This window comes from Halictus rubicundus, chromosome 1, assembly GCF_050948215.1.
Source record: "Halictus rubicundus isolate RS-2024b chromosome 1, iyHalRubi1_principal, whole genome shotgun sequence".
In the NCBI taxonomy this organism is placed as follows: domain Eukaryota; kingdom Metazoa; phylum Arthropoda; class Insecta; order Hymenoptera; family Halictidae; genus Halictus; species Halictus rubicundus.
Window position 1 is genome coordinate 26,911,430 of NC_135149.1, and position 21,724 is coordinate 26,933,153.

Sequence of the window (21,724 nt, forward strand, 5' to 3'; positions counted from 1 at the left end):
GATGAGTGCGTCCCCAAAAAGTATATTAAGGAAAATTGACGAGTAGCGGCCCAAGGGTTAAAGCTGCTCCCCGTGGAGAAGTGTAATAGGGAATAATGGTCCCATTATCCTTTTCCTAGGCGGATGTGTCGGCATACTTGTCGCAGCACAACCTACCGGATATCCTACACGTTCCTGGGGCATCGGGCGAGACAACGCAGGTGAACGGTACCAGCAACAAATCTTCTTTGAACACGAGCAACGACACCAATGGAAATACGCCGAACGGGTCCCAACCACCGCCGGTTCCTCCGAGAAGTTTTGAGAAGACCTTCGATGACAACTTCATGGGGTACGTAGAGGCTACTATGGATGATTCTATTCTTTGACCAGGTTTAACACTACATACAACTGCAAAGCCCTAAACCAGACTTATGTATATTCCTTTATGATAACAACAGGATTGAATTAATTCAGATTTCATAGGATTTTTTTGGTAACATATACTTGAATAATAAAGTATACTAAAAAATTTCTCAAGAAAATATTTCTATAACTTTACGAATTGTAAAAGAAAAAATCTGAAATCCGTCACTTTGACGGGCTTGGTAGTTCTAGTGTTAAATATTAATTTACACTATGATATGTATATGTAAATGTATTGAATTTTGTTAGAATTTTTGTGATTCAAAAGGGCTAATTACTTTGATTTTGTGGAATATTGTGGGGTTGATATTTGGCAATTAATGTGTCGTCGTTCTTTGGAATATTTGTTGGATGTTTATGGGAAATTTTGGTGCAAGCAGAAGTGAGCCAACTCCCACGCCATCGGTTGGCACCAAACTGGAAGGACTGCTGATGGACGAGTTCGAGGAAGATTTTAATCCAAGAGCATACGAAACCGCATCGAATGGCACAACCAATCATCAAACGAACCATAATCCTCTTCTGAATGGACAGATATCTCCGAGTAACAATTTCTTCTCCCAGAGTAACGGGACTACAAGTCCACCTCCATTGTGTAAGCTAATTACCAAATTGCTTTTCGGATATGAGTTCACAAGATTGAAATTTTAATGTGTTCCTTCCTTCTTTGTTTTTGGTTTAGTGGCTCCACCACCGAAGGCGAAGGACTCCAGACGCCAAAACGGAGTGAAGGAGGATTTGTTTGGCAGCATTCCCTTCAACCCACCGCCGCCAATGAATACTAAAAATGATTTTAATGATCCGTTCGAGATGGGCGAGTTTGGGGCACCCACAACGATTTCCAATCCGAGCCAGCAGGAGTTGGAAAACGCTATTGGTCTTTTAGATAAGAAACTACTTGAGATGAAGGTGCACGATTTGATCTATTAATTTTTGTTTGATTATCGATGCGGGAAATGATTAACGATTGAAATTTCAGGATGGTTTTAGTAGAGGCCTATCCATCGACACGGATGACTTCTCGTTGGAAAGCTTGGACCCCCTACGGAACTGAATGAAAAATGCCCCTTGAAAAGGGAGAAACGAGGGAAAGGCCAATAATGCATTATATGTTCGTTAGAGAGCATAAAAGTCCAGGAAACGTATAGGCAAATTAGGAACTACATTTATACGAAGCCAAAATTAGTCAATTACTATTATAATTATTCTAATCTTATATTTATCGTGATGTATGATATTTATCACACGCCTACTAAATATTGATAGTAGTGTAAGCCTCGATACCGAACAGTGCAGAAATGTTACATCGCTAGAGGAACTTGAGAAAACAAATGGTATTGATACTCGCATGATTCCTCTATTAATACTGTTTGTTTTTTCTTGGGAGAAATTTTAATTGTTTGCAGCGCACTGTGAGGATGCGACAAAAATTGATTGCGGTTCGATTGATGAGGTTATTGAATCGTGGGTAATTAGAACCTCAAAGACTCTTTAGAAATCTCCGTGCCTTTTATTGAATCATTATATTTACAAGTGGAGGAACAAAATGCTTTTTGGAAGTCTTATTAATAGAAGATGTTCCATTCAATGAGTGTAATGCATCCCCAAGAGTTATGGGAATCGCTACTTTTCGACATGATCAATTTCAATCGCAGCGAAGCGGCGATCCGATATTTTTTTATCGGGGAATGTTTGAAAGCAATACAATAGTCGTCCCTATTACCATGAGGTTGAAGAGAAATTCATAACATATTTTTATGCAGATATAATCTAACTTAAGTCCAACTACGTCTGTGCATTTCTGGCGATGCGAACTCGTAGAAGAAAACAGAATCGAGAAACTAACTAAAAATAGTGATAATCATTATTCTACTAATAGATGTGTCTGTATGAGTAACATCTGCAATACTCCCATAGGAATCATTCCCTACTTCTTCCTTCGATCGTTATTCCACTTTCCACGGAAACGTATGAAAAAGACGGATTGGCATGAATGTCGTTCAAGACTTTTTAGTCCCGATTTTGCAGACGTTTATGTATGTGTAGAGAACATGCATTGTTTGGAGGCCGTGCAAGCCGATGCGTTTGATACAGTAAAAGGAAGGTTATTAATTGTGTACATATGAAATGCTGTTTTATTATTGTTGCTCTATTGTTTAAGCATTATCGTTAAGAATATAATGCGTGAATAATGTAACCAAGAAATCTGTTTTCTTTTACGCCATGTCCTACATGCAATCCCTTGCATAAGGTGCATCCATTCCACAATATATATCTAATGGGCATAGGAGACCAGAAGGTCAAGAGAAATGTCTATTCCATATAGAAAAGTAGAACAACATAACCTTCATTCATACGACTCCGAAACGAATGGTGTTTGCATTTTCTTTGGGTACGAATTCGTGAGCTGGCTACCATACTTTCATATCAATTTATTAATAAAAAGAATATCTCATTATTTCTCATTTATCCGGCATTCTATATATTTCAGTTTGTAACGTACTATATATTTCTGCATTCATAAGTGCATTATCCAAGAATAAACATTACGTCATAGCCACTAGATCGTGGGCGTTTATGCAAATTTCTATTTCTGCGGACCAGTCTATAGAAAACTCGACAGGAGGAAGTATATTTGAGACATTGAATAGCCCGTTATATCATAAATATGAAGATTTCTTTTCAGGAAGTTCCAAGGGGTTAGGGTATACGAAACAAAAAGGCTCGAATGAAACAAGAATTTCCTCAATTAAATATTTCATGGGATCTCAGCGTCTCGGACAACAACGAACGCCATGAATCCACAAAAACCATCGCGTTTCAAATTCGAAAGTTCCCGGGCTCGGGGCTGTTCTCTGACGTACCGACGGCGGTCGGCGCGCGCAGCTTGCGCGTTTGTCCACAGGTGGGCGCCATTGTCGTAAACGTGGCGCGGCGAGGGCTGCGTCAGTATTCCGCGAGCTTCCATCGCGTTCTGTCGTAGTTCAGCTTTGGAGGAAGGAAAAATCGTGTTCCGCTCGATCGCGAATTGCTGCGGAGAACTGGCAGAAGAGTGTCTTTCGGCAGTTCGATAGAAGACAACGGGACCCGAGGATGGCGGACGACAGCCACGAGAACGGCACCAGCAACGGCGAGGTGCCCGAGATCGAGCTGATCATCAAGGTGAGCCTGGCACGCGTGCGGAGAACCGAAGAGACGAGGAAGGAGAAAGAGATAGGGGGAAAAAAAGGCTATCGTTCCGTGCACGATATGGGCGTGGAACTGGACTGGTTTCTTCCTGTACTCTCTTCCTCCTCTCTCGGCTTCTTCATCGTTTCGGTGATCACGAGCGCCGCGCCGAAAACCGCGGAAGAACCCCGGTGGTGACAAAGAGGACCCCGGCCCGCTGTCTCCTTTCCCCCCGAAACCCGGGGCCCGTCGTCGTTCTGCTTTTTCCATTTCGGTCACCGTCGATCAGATCGATCCACCGCGCCGATCGATCGCCCAATATTCCTTCGAACGGCTGGACTTCGGAACATGGTCGGCGTCCGTTAATAATCGTATTCGTCGATGACTAATTCTAACCACTGAATCGTTTTTCCCTAAACGAAGTCGGCGTACAGACTACGATAACGTCCACGCCGGATTCGGCGATCTCCCACGTACCGGGTGTCTCGGTTCTACTCGGTCGAATCACTCCATTCAGCGGGAACATTTCGATGGTTATTTCCCGGTGACGTTTTGCGGTTTCGTTTAGGAGCAATGTTACAGCTCGGTAGTCGAATATAAGCTACCCCGGTATACGCAGTTTCTTTAGTGTCCCCAGCGGCTCTCAACCCTTGTTATTCCTTGCTACCGTTGGTATAGTTAATAAGAATAATAGTAATATTGCTTTATTCAGCCTTACGGCCAAGAATTGTACTCGGTTTACAATAACCTATAATTACCACAAAGTAACTGTCTTATCACGGTTGGTATAGTTACTATTTTGTCAGGGGCAATGTTACAGCATGGCAATTGAATATAAGCTACCCCGTATGTATAGCTTCTTCAGTGTCCCCAGCGGTTCTCAACCCTTGTTACTCATTGGTACACATGGTGTAACCTGCAGGGTTATTATTAGACTGCGGATCTTTATGCAAAATTTGAAATTGTTTGCAGGAACTGCAAGACACGGGTGGTCGTTTAGGAAAATTGAAAATGGTACCTCGACACTCTTAACACTAGGTTTACGGAGCACTAAAAGCGACTATTTTGCATTACTTCATAAAAATAACAAGAACGTTCTACCCACATAATATATACCCAACGAAATAAATTTGCCAAATAATTTCTTATGTATGCATCCTTAGGATCTTAATAATATTACATTAAAAACATTAGAACCCATCATTTTGACGGGTCCCGTAAATCTAGTGTTAAATATTTAAAATCTTTTTATTCTTTCAATTTAATTTTATCCTTTCAAACTACTAATTTCTGTTAAAAGTGCACAAACTCCGCAGACTGGTTATTATTTTGTTAGGAACGATGTTGCAACTCGGCAACTAAATATCAGCTACCCCATAGCCTCTCCAGTGTCCCCAGCGGTTCTCAATTGTTTTTCGTTGGTGCACATAGTGTAGCCGATAGGGTCACCGCGAATTTTTATCAGATAAAATATATTTATTTTAAAACAATTCTATTTTATCATATCTTGGTAGTGTACTGCAAAGAAAACAGGTAATTAGGTTCACATAATTTTGCAATTGGTTGAAGCGACAATGTCAGCGAATCAATCGTCCCGGTTGCCGCAATGGACAGTGGTATTCCAGGTTATCTTTCGGTAATTTTTCAAGTGGCCATTTAGCATTTTGAGTGTCTCAAAAATTCCCTGAAATCCGAGTAACGTATTGAAAGAAGTAAAAATTGAAATGTTAAGTTTCACGACGCTGAGAGAGTACTCTTACAACTTTTTTTCCATTTAGCAGATAAAATAGAAGATAGTCGTCCTCGGGCCCCAAGTGGCAAAGATCGATGGGAAACCGATTGTTTTCGTGCCTGGGTAATTGATACTGAATTCTCTGCTGGTCAATGTCGCTCAATGGCAAAGGAGATCACGCGGAAATCGGACTACGCGTAACGAACGTTGAAACCGAAGGATCCACGTTGGTAAAGTTAGGTCGGAGACTGCGTATGTTTACTACGTCATCGGTGTTCTCTTCTTGGAAGTCGGAAACCCTTGACTGCGCTATCTCCCGTGATACGTTTCGACGGTAATGCTGCGTTCCTTTCTCGGCAGAGCCGGAGTGCTTGTCACCGGTTGATTCATGGTTTATAGCTCGCCTTGGCGAGCCGTGTCCCTTTTTCCCGCGTAATTTCATCGGGAAAACACGAGCACAGTCGGTCAATGACGAGCACGACGCGTTTCGCGCCGGTCGTATTATTAATTTAGCCAGATTAGAGTCGTGCATAGCGAAGCACGAGATAGAAAATGGGGCTGAATTTTTCATCGGACCTTGCATCTTTTCCAATATGGCGGCCGGTGATGCACGGTGTTCGTCATAACTGGATTTTATGCGCTGTAGCACAAATATGTCCGTGAAATACACAGAATGCTGACAGAAGATGCACATTTTTATAGATTATTTTTTTTTAGATACAAATGATTTTTATTTTGCGTAAAGATACGCGGCCCAATTATAAGGTTTCGTGGCAACCAACCGGAATCGTCGCCGGATAATTGATTATCTGTCGAAGACAGTTTGCTCGAGGCTCGACAAACGACACGCGTGTGAAATCGACGATACCGAACGAATTTTTCCCCAATATAGATAACAACGAGCATTGTGCGCTTCGATAGTCAACAGCTGATTGGGAAACGGTTTTTATTACCTTACGGTTTTCGAGAAAGGAATAAATATTCAACTGCACTTCGAACTGCGGAATAACTTTCAGTCCCCTGTTATCTTATGCTTATCAAAATTCTGCCAATTATAGTAGGCAAAACATCTTTTTCATGTACAGAATGAAATGAAATATATTTTATATCATTCAGCTGAAAGTTAGTAAATATTGGCGAGTAGCTAATAAGTGAAAAAATCATACTTTTCCTGAAAAATTGATTTGTATAGTTCTTCTTACTAACACCGCCGGCATTACAACTCCTTTAGACCTGAATGTTTATTATTATTCCAGGTAGTGAAAAAATCTGAAAAAATACCAAGATACTTATCGAAGTCTCTAACTTAACGTACAAGCGTTGATGTTTGATCAATTTTGCAATATAAAATAAAATCAGACTTAACACTAGGTTTACGGAGCACTAAAAGCGACTATTTTGCATTACTTCATAAAAATAACAAGAACGTTCTACCCACATTTTTAGGAATATTTTTAAAATAATATATACCCAAAGAAATAAATTTGCTAAATAATTTCTTATGTATGCATCCTTAGAATCTTAATAATATTAAATTAAAAACATTAGAACCCGTCATTTTGACGGGTCCCGTAAATGCAATGTCGACGAAATTCAAAATGGAGGGTTATCGATTTTTGGATTCCAGGGGAACGTTATTGGACGAGGGATTAGAAGGAAAAATTTGTTTGGGACGGTGCAAGAGTGATAGGCTGTTGGCGATCGATTCGATCGAGGGCGAACTCGATCCAAGTTCTCGGAACGGTCTTTCACCGTGTGCGTTCCTGGGAAACGACTCCTTAAAGGGAAAGAGGCTTCCCTCGATTGTCCAATTACGAGTTCGTCGATTAAACTTTCGCCAATCCGGCGATCGGACTCGACTCGACTCGCTTCACCTGTGTCGCTCCTAATCTAGCTCAAGCCGTTCCCGTGAAGCAGTGTCAAACGCTAATCTTATCGCGTCGGCTGTTTGATTGCCGATGAATCTCGCGCGCACTGTGCACACTATGTGGGAAAACGGTCTAAACGACAACCTCTGTTATCGTTCCCCGGCCTAAATAAATAAATAAATAACCGACACAGGAACGCGGCAGCGGCAGTTTCGATTCCTCGTATTCGAGGCTGCCGATGATAATTTGATTAGCTTAACACCTTACCTGCAAGACTCTTACGCTAATAAGGCACAGCCAAGTGAGAACACGCAAATAATCCCGCAAGCTCTACTTGCCGGCGGCGAAAATAGTAATTCAAAAATCATTCATTTCGCACAGTTTACACAGAGAGAGAAAATAATTTTAGTAAGTTTGATTTTACATAGGACGGTCCAAAAATCACTAAGGCATTTAAAATTCCAATTTGTTTGTAGCAACCCTTTGCACTCGAAGCTATTTTAACTACAAAACGAAACATTTCTTCCGACCTAGAATATTTCCCTTCTATAAATTTTTTTTCATGCTATACATACGAAAATTGTGTGATTTACTCGTACAATACTGAAATGTTTAGTAATCTAAATACAAACAAATTTAATAATGTAAAAAATATTTTGAATATTGATACAGCAATTTTTAAGGGTTGATAAGTAATGACATAATAAATCGTTTCCTCTTGTAAGATAAAGTGGAAGTTTTGCGATTGTGAATTATTGATACACCCTGTACGTGAAGATGAACACACATTGATTTATTGGCCCGGCACCTTTCTCCGAATTGTCATAAATTATCCGTGTCGTCGCTGGTATTAATAAAACCGACAACTCTATAATTTCTTTTTCTAAAATTAGTATACGCGTGTCAATGTTTTATTGATATTCGAATGCAATGCTCACTATGCCGTGGTATAACGTTCTCTCGTGATGAAGTGGCAGTAGCAACATCTGTTGAACGCTGCCACGTTTTTTAACCCTCTGAGGACGCGCGTGGTCCTCGAGCAACATTTCCAGCATAATTTCTCTTTTAATCATTTTAAAATACCGACAGGTTTAGATCTTGTGTTTTATTACTAGACTGCGGTTTTTATGCGTTTATGACAAAAATGAGCAGATGTAATACAAATAGTAAAAAGATTAAAAAATTTTAACAATGTCGGTATACTATTTTTAACATATAAAAATTATTAATGAGCAAAATAAGTTTTTACTTAGCTCCTATAGATTGCAATTGACGTATAAAAATTTTTGGCTGCATAAAGATCCGCACTTTATTACTATTGAAAATATTCGTGGAAAATGATTCGATAAATGTCTTTAGTAAAGTACATTTTATATTAAGAACTGGGCAGAGAATAAATTCAACTTTTTATTTTTGACGTAGACATTTTTGTTATGAATATATTAAATCTTTAGTGTATATTTGAGATTTAGCTCCCCGAGGAAAATATTATTAAATTAAAATCTGTAGTGTAGATTTGAGGTTTAGCTCCCCGAGAAAAATATTATTTAATCAAATCTGTAGTGTAGATTTGAGGTTTAGCTCCCCGAGAAAAATATTATTAAATTAAATCTGTAGTGTAGATTTAAGGTTTAGCTCCCCGAGAAAAATATTATTTAATTAAATCTGTAGTGGAGATTTGAGGTTTAGCTCTCCGAGAAAAATGTTATTAAATTAAATCTGTAGTGTAGATTTAAGGTTTAGCTCCCCGAGAAAAATATTATTTAATTAAATCTGTAGTGTAGATTCAAGGTTTAGCTCCCCGAGGAAAATATTATTAAATTAAATCTGCAGTGTAGATTTTAGATTTAGCTCCTCGAGGAAAATATTATTAAATTAAATATGTAGTGTAGATTTGAGGTTTAGCTCCCAGAGAAAAATATTATTGAATAACATCTGTAGTGTAGATTTGAGATTTTGCTCCCCGGGAAAAATATTAAATTAAATCTGCAGTGTAGATTTGAGGTTTAGCTCCCCGAGGAAAATATTATTAAATTAAATTGGCAGTGTAGATTTGAGATTTAGCTCCTCGAGGAAAATATTATTAAATTAAATCTGTGGTGTAGATTTGAGGTTTAGCTCCCCGGGAAAAATATTAAATTAAATCTGCAGTGTAGATTTGAGGTTTAGCTCCCCGAGGAAAATATTATTAAATTAAATCTGCAGTGTAGATTTGAGATTTAGCTCCTCGAGAAAAATATTATTAAATTAAATGTACAGTGTAGATTTTAGATTTAGCTCCCCGAGAAAAATATTATTAAATTAAATCTGTGGTGTAGATTTAAGCTTTAACTCCCCGAGGAAAATATTATTAAATTAAATCTGTAGTGTAGATTTGAGGTTTAACTCCCCAAGGAAAATATTTCTAACTTTTTAAAAAATCCTCCAGGAAGTGGGAGAGGGGGAACGAAATATGTGAGAGAGAGAGAGAGAGAGAGAGAGAGAGAGAGAGAGAGAGAGAGAGAGAGAGAGAGAGAGAGAGAGAGAGAGAGAGAGAGAGAGAGAACCAGTGGTATAAAGCGGAATCCTGCGGGAGCGTAAAATAGCCGGTGAAGTTTCATTACACGAGGAGATTTAATGGTAACTGGCCGACCTTGCACTCGGAAGGCGATCATGCGAGGTCCCCGTAAGTGTGTCAAACGGGATGAAACGACGGGGGAGCTCGCCGAAGTCCTCGAGATTCTACCGTTAAACGATGAACTCCTTTACCTTCCGCTTTCCTCGCTCTTCTGGCTTTCTTTCCCCCTTTTGCTGCGTAAACACACTTCTTTCCCCCTTCCACGCCCTCCTCGCGATTATCTCGACGCTTCCAATTCGGGTTATTTTGCATTTGCTCTTACCCGTCGGTCGTTGCCACCGAAACACTCGTAGCAACAATCTTTGCCTCTTCAGGAACGATTTGTTTAAAGTGAAAAACCTGTTCAAGCTTCTGTTACCAAGCGCTTATAGCAGGGGCGCCGAAGTATACCAGCGTGGACCTAATTTATAAATCGTGGTTAATCAGTGCCACTAGCAATACTAATTCTAAGCATCCATTTTCTAAGCAATTAGTACTACTGTTAACTCTTGAAATATTTTTCTTTCTCAAAATACATGGTGGTCCAAATTAACCCAATTGCATCAGTAGCGTATATATACGCTCAATTTTCCTGGTCAAATATAACAAAAAAGAAAGAGACTGGTGACAAAGGCCTTCTTTTCATATGTCATTATGATGCAAATGGGTTAATCAAATATTTTTGTACCGATGTAATCTAATTTGAGCTCAGCTACGTTTACGTGGGACAAATTAGGTTACTCTACCATAAATGTCGCCTTACGAAAATGGCACCGTTTCTCAAGAATTTTAATAAATTGGGAACACAGCCTAACTGTATTCTTAAATTCTTCAGTTTTCACTGTTACCCATTTTTGTCATAAACACTGCTCAATATTATATAAACATAAGCACTGTTCAACGGGAAATATCCTGCGTGCTTCTCGTTCGAAAACGCGGACGGGAAAAGTATCGCATTACCGAGTGCGGTTACAAAAAATCGATCGCATGTTGCGGCTTAATCTTCTCTAAGGTCATTACACAAGCGTCATCGGTTTCAGCTAGACCGATGGTCGTGAATCTCCGAGCAGGGTCACGGTATAATTTCCTTATAAGTTATACATAAATAGCTCCGAGCTCAACCGAAGCATAAACTAAAATTTGCAAACCGCACTCGCAAGTTTCTCTTCAGCTTCATCGAAGCCTTCTAACCTAATTAAAAAAAAAAAAAGATAAGTACGTGTGTCGATTAACGTTTACGGAATGATCTTAGTGTTAAGATTTTTTAGTAATTTCTCGAAAAGTTTATTGGACTGTGGATTTTTATGCAAAATTGTATCAATTAACTGCGAGATGCAGGGGCCACATAGACATGTGTTCATTTTCTTAATAATTTTAATAACAGTATTTTTAAATTCTTTAAAGCTTTTTACTGTTTCTTATTTGACCTGTCCATTCTTGCCATGGATGCATAAAACAGTCTACTAGATATATAGAAATTTAGTAACAAATGGTGATTGAATAGACTGTAAATTTTATGCATTTGCGACAAAAACGAGTGGGTGCCATTTAAAGCGGTAACAAGATTAAAAGAATTTTTTTTTTTTTTTTTTATTAAGCTATAGAACCCCACATGGGATTATTAGCAGCATGCACATGGCTGTGCATGCTAACATTACATTACATGGGTGACTTAAAAACTAGGATTGAGACAATATAATGAGCATTTTCGAGTACAAAATTAACATTAAAGATATAAACAGTGAGATTTAAGAAATGAGTGTATGAAAAACAGAGGGCAAAGAAAGGGTCCGCACAAAAAGGAGCCTATTTTATAGGGTGGAAAGAACCCCTTGTTGCAAAGTTTGCGAATCAATTAAAAGAATTTAAGAGCAGCCATATATGACCCTGTTATTGAAATTATTGAAGAAATAAATTTTTATTTTTATCTAGTAAAATGTATCTCGGTCATTTTGACCGTGGTAGGTTTAGTGTTAATATATTTTAGTAGAATATATATTATAATACGAACCGCACAAAATCCAAATAAATTCAATCTCGTCATTTCTATAAAATAACACGTATTAGTGACTTTTAAGGCTCGGTAGGTTCGTCATTAACATAGTTTAAAGTTGTTTGGGTTGTCTGAGGGGTGGGGTTAGCAGGTCAAGAACAAAAGCTCGTATAGTCTGTTATGGCCTACAAACGCTATAACGCGGTTCCGCAAGTGTCCAAACGTTTATCCTCGAATATATTGATGTCTAATGAACAGTAACGTCTGCGAACGAGCGCATAAAAAAGAAGAAACGATGACATGACGTATCCTCGACGATCAGAGGACACGTGCGTTATGAAACTGTATTCATTACCGTAGCATGCTCCACCGATAAATGAATTGTTCGCGTGATCGCGTATTTACTTATTTACCGTGTACGGCCGCATAATGTATTCGACGACGTGTATCTTGCACCGTTGCTTCTTCTTTACGCTTCCCTTTCCTCGAGATACGAATCTACATTGCCCCTCGTTTATTTGTTGACTCGAATTTTTTAATAATCGCTGACGGAAGAGCCGTGTAATTGATTCTTTCGCAAATTACGGGTTAACTCCGTAAGTACACGGCTTGCGCCTCACCTTTGCGTTGCAATTATCTATAAATTTCCGGCTTTTTGCTATCTTATTTTATTGGCGCTCGTCGTTATTACGGTACACTCGTTTCCTAGGTTTTCTGTCGATTTCTTTGAAGGCTTTGAGGACGGAAGTAATTATGATGAACTTTCTGGGACACTCAGTATACCTTAAACATTAGGAGTGCATCAACAGTATTTCTAAATTAATGATAGAGCAATATTGTAATTTTTATAGAACTTTAAGAAGCTGACTTTAGGCTTGCTTTAAAATAAATTCCATAAATTAGTATCTGTAATAACAACCTGACCATGTAGAATTAATTGTGAAACAATACAATCATGTTTTTAGTAATATTTTATTTTTCACCGATGTGTATTTGAAGCGTCAGGCATGTGAAATGGAGTAGTATACTATAATCTGAAACCTTGGAATTCAATTGTAAGGCAAACGGTTGAATAAAAATTTCTTTTGTTATTCGAAGAGTATTTTGTGGTAATAGTAAGTTCAACAACGTCATTTAACGACGTCAGTGGTTTTACATTTCCTCCGAAACCAGACCTCGGTCAGGTTGAAACACGAATACTGTGTGTAGGTGCACCGGTGCGCGGAGAAATGCTTATTTCAGAAGAAATCAGGAATTTGCTTCGGTCAACTGTTAGACGGTATCTCATATCCCACAGGTGTGCCATTTGAACAACGCGAAAAATCGTATAATGAACGCTCGAAAACCAGATGTAATAATCTTAACCATTAACACGTTTGCAACATTATCATTTAATTTATTTCCTCCTGTATATCAGCCCTAGTCCTTTAAAAATCTGACTTGCTTATCAAGTCCTGTTTTCATACTATTTATGAAGAGAGAATTTTTCAAACAAAATTATACAAATAAACAAAATTGTACACGTAATATCGTGAAGCAAAGAAAAGTGCTCCGATGTTATCAAATATCGAAGATCCTCGATTACTATCTCGATTAGTTTGCTTAGCAGCGCCAGTGTTAATTACTTAATACATTGCAATTGGGTGCATTTAGTTTTCTCCGTTATCAGTGCACGTAATTTTCCGGACGTAATTAACTCGATCCACAACCGGGCACCCAGATAATAACCACTTTCAATTTGTTTAATTAGATACTCCGCTTACACTCCTGCTAAAAAGTCACAAAACTGCTTCTGGCCTACATTCCGTGGATAACTTTACATTTATTTACATTCGCGGTGCGAAAATACGCACCGGAAGTCTCAAGTACAACCTCGCCGTTGAGTTTATTGAACATCGTCGAAGATTTTGTTTATTCGCATAAAATCTAACACACTTATTTATCTACAACCGTGTTATCCGATGTACCAATAAGTAATGCTTTCTCGAACTGCAAAATATTTTTCCGCACATTTTTGTTCTCCAAAATCAATGAAACACAAAAAAGATGAAAAATTCTGGCGATTTTAACACTTTGAACGCCGAACTAGAAACCCGAAAAATTCCATAAAATCAAAGTAAGTTATTTAATGAAATAAAAATTGCAAAAAATTAAATGTACGATACCGAGTAATCCTCCAACTTTCTTGCATGTTACAGATCCTAATTAAGTTTAGTAGAATGAATATATCAACGTAAAAATTCATTTTAAAACCTGCACAAATAATTTTTGACGTGGCGTTCAACGTGGTAATAACACGATTATATTACAGTCTCGATATATGTCCACAAAACGGGTCTACCCAGGGACATAAACCGACTAGAAGATACACTGCCGAACGTAGAAAAGGACAGCGAAATACGAGTGGCCTCGAGTAGTGGGGAAAGCTCTGGGACTTTTATCGGATAGATATTTGGGACATATATCGAGAAAAGACTGTATTTGCAACTTAGCGAAGTTATTAAAGGAGGAAATAAATGCCTATGAAACTCCTGCTTCCTGCAATCAATGCACAAAATTTTGCATAAAGATGTCCGCAGTTTAAAAGCAGCCTGTGTTCAAAATATTCTAAAAAGTATAATTTTTTTTACAACCCTGCAATAAAATGGCGGCGTCCGTACCTTCCGAGGATCATATTCGTCATTGCATACTTTTTCATTTTCATGCGGGATTTAACGCAACGGTAACAACAAAGAAAATTTGCGATGTTTATGGAGATGTATTGAAGGTCAACAAGTGTTAACGTTGGTTTAGAAGGTTTGCTGCTGGTGATTATTATCTCTCTGACAGGCCTCGGACGACCAGTTGAATTTGATAATGGCACCCTAAAATCTCTAGTGGAAGCTGATCCAAAATTAAGTATACAAGAATTATCGAGAAGCCTTGGGTCCACATGGTCGACTATACAAAGGCACCTAAACGAAATGGGAAAGGCACATAGGCAAGGATGATGGGTACCGCATCAATTATCTGAGACCAACAAGAATATTCGTCGATCAATTTGCACTTCATTGCTATCCAGATTTCGTAGAGATCCATTTCTTGGCAGAATCGTTACCGGAGATGAAAAATGGATTCTTTATGATAACATAAAGCGTCCCAAGCAATGGCTTTCTGCAGATCAAACCGCAATATCAACCCCTAAACCTAGCTTATCACTTAGAAAGGTGTTACTGTGCATTTGGTGGGACCGTCGTGGCATAATTCACTTTGAGCTGTTGAAACCTGGAGAAACAGTTACTGCTCAGTTGTATTGTCAGCAATTACTGTATTCAGAACTATTGAAAAAGAGGGCATCTTTAGTCCACAGAAATGGTGTAATACTGCAAATTGACAATGCCCGGCCCCATAGAGCGAAATTCACTCAGGAAAAAGTCAAAGAATTGCAATGGGAAGTTTTACCGCACCCCCTGTACTCACCGGATATTGCTCCCTCTGATCTTTTCAGATCTCTGGAGCATTATTTAAGAAATAAAACATTCTGTAGAAGATGTTAGGAAGCACCTTGAGTCATATTTTGCTTGACGAACCCTGGATTTCTGTAAGAGGGGGGTTGAAAATTTGCAGGAAAGATGGCAAACCTGTCCTTGATAATGATGGAGTTGAATTTACTACAAAGTTTGTTTTAGATTTCAAAATAATTGATTACTCATGGGTCCCCCTAACATTTGTCGATTCCAGCGTCCCCTTGAAGACAGAGAGCTCAAGGACCCAGATTTTGGGTCAGTTATCATTGTTTCAGATCTCTGGAGCATTATTTAAGAAATAAAATATTCACTTCCATAGAAGATGTAAGGAGGCATCTTGAGTCATATTTTGCTTCACGAACCCTGGATTTCTATAAGAGGGGGGTTGAAAATTTGCAGGAAAGATGGCAAACCTGTCCTTGATAATGATGGAGTTGAATTTACTACAAAGTTTGTTTTAGATTTCAAAATAATTGATTACTCATGGGTCCCCCTAACATTTGTCGATTCCAGCGTCCCCTTGAAGACAGAGAGCTCAAGGACCCAGATTTTGGGTCAGTTATCATTGTTTCAGATCTCTGGAGCATTATTTATGAAATAAAACATTCACTTCTGTAGAAGATGTAAGGAGACACCTTGAGTCATATTTTGCTTCAGGAATCCTGGATTTCTGTAAGATTGGGGTTGAAAATTTGCAGGAAAGATGGCAAACCTGTCCTTGATAATGATGGAGTTGAATTTACTACAAAGTTTGTTTTAGATTTCAAAATAATTGATTCCTTGGGGGTCCCCCTAACACTTGTAGGATTCGAACGGCCACGTTTACCAAGTTTAATTTCAAGACACTGTCGATTCCAGCGTCCCCTTGAAGACAGAGAGCTCAAGGACCCAGATTTTGGGTCAGTTATCATCTTTTCAGATCTCTGGAGCATTATTTAAGAAATAAAACATTCTGTAGAAGATGTAAGGAAGCGCCTTGAGTCATATTTTGCTTCAGGAACCCTGGATTTCTATAAGAGGGGGATTGAAAATTTGCAGGAAAGATGGCAAACTGTCCTTGATAATGATGGAGTTGAATTTACTACAAAGTTTGTTTTAGATTTGAAAATAATTGATTCCTTATGGGCCCCCCTAATAGTTTACGACAAAGACCGTGAACGTCGATTGTAATCGAATCGGCGAACTTTCGCAAGAGAGAAAGGACGCAATTCGCGGGTAGACGCCGGTCTCCCGCGCCCGCTCGAAGATGAAAGACGTTCCAGCGTCTTCGTGACATTTGATCCACCGTCGACGCTTTCCTCGCCACTGATATTTGATGACACGGATACCTTTGCCGGTTTCCGTCGTTGATCGAAGTCACCGAGATCGATTCAAGGCTCCGTTAGATCGTCGAAGCGGACTGCTCATGATTGCTGACAATGAGATGTACCGTAACTCGAATTCCCACCTGCGGCAATCACTTTACGAAAACCGAGGGAAATTCATTTACAAGCCTCGTCGAATCTGTAATAAAAGGTCGATGTTATTATAGCAATTCTCTCTGATTCCTCGGCATTAGGTGACTCTCGAGAAACACTTGTCAGACTCGTTATACGCCGTGAATGATACGGAATTTGAAAACAAGATTTTAATACTGTTTAAAGCTGCGTTATTTTTCCATTAATTTTTATTAATATGTATCGTTGGGATAAAATCGAATCCGATTTTGCAGAGTTAAATTGCTGGTAAATAGAATGCAGATTTCATGCAATTGTCGGAAAGACAAGAAATTTGAAACGGTAGAAAAATGAAAATAATTTAAATCATTAACACGTTGACCCCCACGGAGGTCAACCGCGACCAGCGCTCTTGATTCGCTTAAAAACGATAGTCATGAACTAAGTGGAACTGAATATCAATTACGGTCAAATCTGTTTTTGTGCGGTAGATAAAGACCGCATAAAAGAAACCGCACAAGAAAAAATATCCAGAAACTTCGTAAATAGCTATAACACAAATAATTTTTTACAACATATTGAAGAAAAGCTCTGCGGTTGAGAGGGACCGCACAAAAACAGGTTTGACTGTACAGTGTAAATTCCAGCGTAAGATGCAAACTTAATGATCAAGTAACTAGTAACAATTATTGGTCCATACGAATGAAATATACTCGATTCGTGTGAACATACAAAATTCACGCTTTATTTTATTTTCGCTGAGCCGCGGACATTTTAACGCGCACCATATGCGATTTGGTAGGAGTATGATCGCGTCTGCTTTTGGACAATGTACCGCGAGAACGCGAATAGATATCGACGTTATGGCATCGACGACCAGGCAATTTAGGCAATTTGTCGCTCGGTACGCCCCGTCGGACGATCAATCTTCCACGGTCCGTCGTGCCGGGGACATTTTCCAAAAAGCACACGGAACTGACCAAGCGCAAAATTGTTCTGGCCTTGGCCAAAAAGTCTCGGCGAGCTTGGCACCGTGTGCGTCCGGCTCTCTCTCTCTGCGGTGCATGACTTGCTCTCGCTCTTAAAACTCAGAGGTCGGGCTTACGTCACCGGGAAAAAAATACTCCTGCCCGTGTGAACGGCGATTCTGCGTTCATTCTTCGTTCGCCCTCCCACCACGGCAGAAAGTTCCGATACGCCGAGAGATTTCGTTTTGGAAGCCGCCTCGCGAGATTGTCGAAATCGAGTGAAAATAGAGGCGACGCTCCTGACGGAGAAGCTGGCACAGTGCCGGGATCACAATTTACCCGCGCTAATGCTAATGCACGATCCTCTTGATTATCGCCTCTCCGGGTACCAAGTGCCGAGACCAACTTTGAGGAAAAAGCCTCGCGCTGCTGCGGAAATACCTTTTCCTGGTCCCGTTCCAGAGGATCGTTTATTAAAAGTTAATTTCGATCGGGAAATATTGCTGCACGTTTCCTCGACTGGTCCAGAAAGGGAAATTTAGCAATCTCTTGATAACCGCTGCCTCTCTTCAAGATCCAAGGTTTATTACTATCATTACACCATTACCTTCCGGTGTATAGTTTTCAGCGTAACGTTTACAGTCAACTCGTAAAGTTATCCTCTTCGGCTCCTATTAATGGAGCCCGGCCGTAGGCCTCCACGTTAGGGGATGCTGATTCTTAAAATAAAATTAATGGACGCTGTGGTACCTCGTTGGATATCATAATTTCGACATCCTTTGAAACACACGACTCCTGGGACTGCGATTCTTATAGTATAATTATTTCATCTGAATTCTGATTATTTTATATATAGGCGTGGCTTTAGGACCAACATTGATCTCAGAGAACTTGGAGAACGTGTGTAAAACGAAGTCGAGACGTAAAGGTTTGCAAGGGCTTAGCTATTAAATAAAAGCGTGCTCGCGCGATTCGATTGATCAAATCTTGAAAAGTGGCCATTTTAAATGAGCACAGAAAAGGACAATTTTCGGCAGCAAACTGGTCGGAAGAAACTTTCGAGCGTAGCCTTGAGGGAGAAAGAAAGAAAGTGGGGTGCGTCACCAAGGGAATAAATAAACCGTGACACCGGGAAAATGAGAGCGGAGCGAGTACGCTAGATACTCTCAATTTGCTCGATCAACTGGAGAAAACAGTTCCATGCTCGTCGAGTCGAGTCGAGTCGCTTCCACGTTGACCACAGTCTGTGCATGATTGCGCAAGAAACCGTGGCATCTACGAATTCATAGCGTCGAATAACGCGCCCGTTCAATTTCCCTGTCGTTAATAATGTTCACCGAAGCTGTAATATAAAATTCATTTGCAACGAATAACGTCGTGTCCATGTGTCCGCAGGCATCGACCATCGATGGACGTAGGAAGGGTGCCTGCCTCTTCTGTCAGGAATACTTCATGGACCTGTACCTTCTCGCGGAGTTGAAGACGATCTCCCTGAAGGTGACCACCGTGGACATGCAGAAACCACCGCCAGATTTTCGCACGAATTTCCAGGCGACCCCGCCGCCGATTCTAATCGACAACGGGGACGCCATTTTGGAGAACGAGAAGATCGAACGACACATCATGAAGAACATTCCCGGTGGGCACAACCTCTTCGTGCAGGACAAAGAAGTGGCTACCCTCGTCGAAAATTTGTTCAGTGTACGTAAAAATCCATTAACACGTTGACCCCCAGTTTTCGTTCCATCGAATCGTTTAAATGTTCCGCCATTTTGGTGGCAGCTCCCGTTGCAAACAATTCGTTCAGGCTAACCGTTCGCTTTGCTATTGCAGAAATTGAAGTTGTTACTACTGAACGCGAAGGACAAGGACAAAGACCCAAAGTCGTCGTCGCTGATGGCACACCTGCGGAAAATCGACGAGCATTTAGGTCGCAAAGGGACGCGTTTCCTCACCGGGGACACGATGTGCTGTTTCGATTGCGAACTGATGCCGCGGCTGCAACACATCAGGGTCGCCGGCAAGTACTTCGCCGATTTCGAGATCCCGGAGACCCTGGTGCATCTGTGGCGGTATATGCACCACATGTACAGGCTGGACGCCTTCTTGCAAAGCTGCCCGGCTGACCAAGACATTATTAACCATTACAAGCTGCAGCAGGTAACGGACGCGCCGCGAAAGAACTGCATATTTATGCAAATATATACCTCACGGGAACTGGAATCGGACAAAAATTCTGCTCCGTTGAGCCCTTTGCATTCCTTTAAAAAATCTCCCTGACCCTCACAGGCTCCTCAAAGATAGTCCCATCAAATATTCTAGGATGATACTTCATTTATTTTACACTTGAAACGAACAAATTGTGTCTACGTCACATTTTTAAGAGGTACATCTTACAAGACAGACTCTGCGGAGCGCATGAGAGGTTGGACTAGTCCTCTTGGGATTAGAGTTAAGAACGAGGATTGAAAAGAGTACTAGACCTACTTTACGAATGTATTTATAAAACCGTGTAATACATGGGTCAAAAGTGAGCTAGTATGAACGAGGGTTAGCCATGTAGACTGTGTAGTACATAAGTCAAAAGTGATCTGGTAGGGAAAAGGCGGACGAGGGTCAGCCATGTAGATTTAATCTTTAGTCGCCCAACTCGTTTTTAAAGTCACGTAGAAATGTAATGGTTGCTGTTGCAGAGTATGAAGATGAAGAAGCACGAGGAGCTGGAGACCCCAACGTTCACGACCAGTATCCCAATCGAGGTCAACGACGACTAGGCTGGACCTGTGCCGTCGGGCCTACGATCTCGTCACATTAATTCAGAAAAAGCATGATGATCGTCGGCATCACTGTGGACACGGACGGTGCATACGCGACGGCGCAGTAAACGTTTTTTTACGATTGTTCTACGACGAACGGCTCCGTGTAGGAAGGATCTAATTAATTTATGAGAGTAAAAAGTATTCGGAGCTCCAGATCGAAAATTCTGCTCGACGGACTCCCCGTTTCTACAAACACTTTTGCTACATTTGATAAACGATCCGTCGACGCTGTTTTACGGTTCAAATTAAATGCAGACTACAAGTAGCTTTTTTACCGCAAGAGACAAGAACATATAAGTACATACACACGTGAAATTGTATTAAGGCCTTCAAAGACGACCAGTTATGCGTGTCCAGGGAACCACATGATTTTTCCTTTTCCTCTACATTTTTCGTTCGTCTTTGTTTCTTTTTCTTTTTTTCGTTTCTTTTCCCCTTGGTGGCTACGTACGACGAGTCGTACGTAGATCTGACTTGAGTAGCATTATTATTAGAGAATGGCATTTTAATATTTTACAATGTACTTTAGATCGAGACTTCGTGTATTTTTTTTTAAGAGTTTCTCTGTGTCCCCCCATCTTTTGATGGTTAGCAATCAAATGAAGGATTATAAGAGAGACGTATGCATTCGGATAGTGATCGACCATTGAACATATTAATATAATTCCTCCGCCGTTTCCCTGGTCTTTTCTTCTCGAAAATTGTTCCCCGTTTATCTCCCATCTGAACGTAATTGACTTTCTTTTGTCAACGTCTAAAACTGTAACGGTAGTCTGGATAGGAAGGGATATTCTAGTCCGATGTATTTTGCATAGAACGCAACGTTCAAAAAACAGCGCTTTGGGTTTCGGAATGAAATAGTGCATACGTTTCTTGGAAGTTCTACGTTGTGATACAAAGTTCTTAGTTAAATTCGTCGACTTGATTTCGAAATCTGAATTTTCGTGGATGGCTCCACGCAAGGGAAGAATTTTACGAATAGTATGCCTGGTCGTTGCGGACCTCTTTGTAAATGTTGCCTTAAAAGAGGTGGAAGAATCATCGTCCGGGAAAATAGCGCTTCTTATTAACACAGTCCAACGATTTAACAAACTCGGTATTTTCGTATTAGCGATTATATTATTATAATTATATTATAAATGATTATTATTGCTATTATTGTATTACTTTGGTTTATACTCGTAGAAATGAATATACCAGTGTTTACAATAACTCGACCTGATAATGTATTTA

At 40.0% G+C, this 21,724-nt stretch overlaps 2 protein-coding genes across 6 annotated transcripts in view; both read left to right on the plus strand.

Moving 5' to 3' along the window:
* The window catches only part of LOC143359213 (PTB domain-containing engulfment adapter protein 1), a 57,608-nt gene extending 55,006 nt beyond the window's left edge, over positions 1–2,602 (plus strand). For all 5 annotated transcript variants that reach the window (XM_076797003.1, XM_076797021.1, XM_076797012.1 and 2 more), the window contains exons 6-9: positions 120–331; positions 786–1,000; positions 1,088–1,314; positions 1,385–2,602. In XM_076797003.1, coding sequence (XP_076653118.1) covers positions 120–331; positions 786–1,000; positions 1,088–1,314; positions 1,385–1,459 — 729 coding nt within the window. In that variant the 3' untranslated portion in view covers positions 1,460–2,602. The remainder of the gene's footprint in view (positions 1–119; positions 332–785; positions 1,001–1,087; positions 1,315–1,384) is intronic.
* A 736-nt stretch (positions 2,603–3,338) lies between these two features.
* On the plus strand, positions 3,339–21,703 carry Clic (chloride intracellular channel protein 5). The gene is made up of 4 exons (XM_076797044.1): positions 3,339–3,567; positions 19,068–19,373; positions 19,506–19,832; positions 20,366–21,703. Exons 1-4 carry the CDS (start codon positions 3,499–3,501, stop codon positions 20,444–20,446), a joined length of 783 nt encoding a protein of 260 aa, XP_076653159.1. The 5' UTR covers positions 3,339–3,498; the 3' UTR covers positions 20,447–21,703.
* The last annotated feature ends 21 nt before the right edge of the window (positions 21,704–21,724 follow it).

What these genes read in the sequence shown, in the direction of transcription:
- Clic (XM_076797044.1), top strand. Translation starts at nt 3,499, where the DNA reads ATGGCGGACGACAGCCACGAGAACGGCACCAGCAACGGCGAGGTGCCC. An exon ending in AGATCGAGCTGATCATCAAG is followed by an intron (nt 3,568 to 19,067) that starts GTGAGCCTGGCA and finishes ATGTGTCCGCAG; the next exon opens with GCATCGACCATCGATGGACG. An exon ending in TCGTCGAAAATTTGTTCAGT is followed by an intron (nt 19,374 to 19,505) that starts GTACGTAAAAAT and finishes TTGCTATTGCAG; the next exon opens with AAATTGAAGTTGTTACTACT.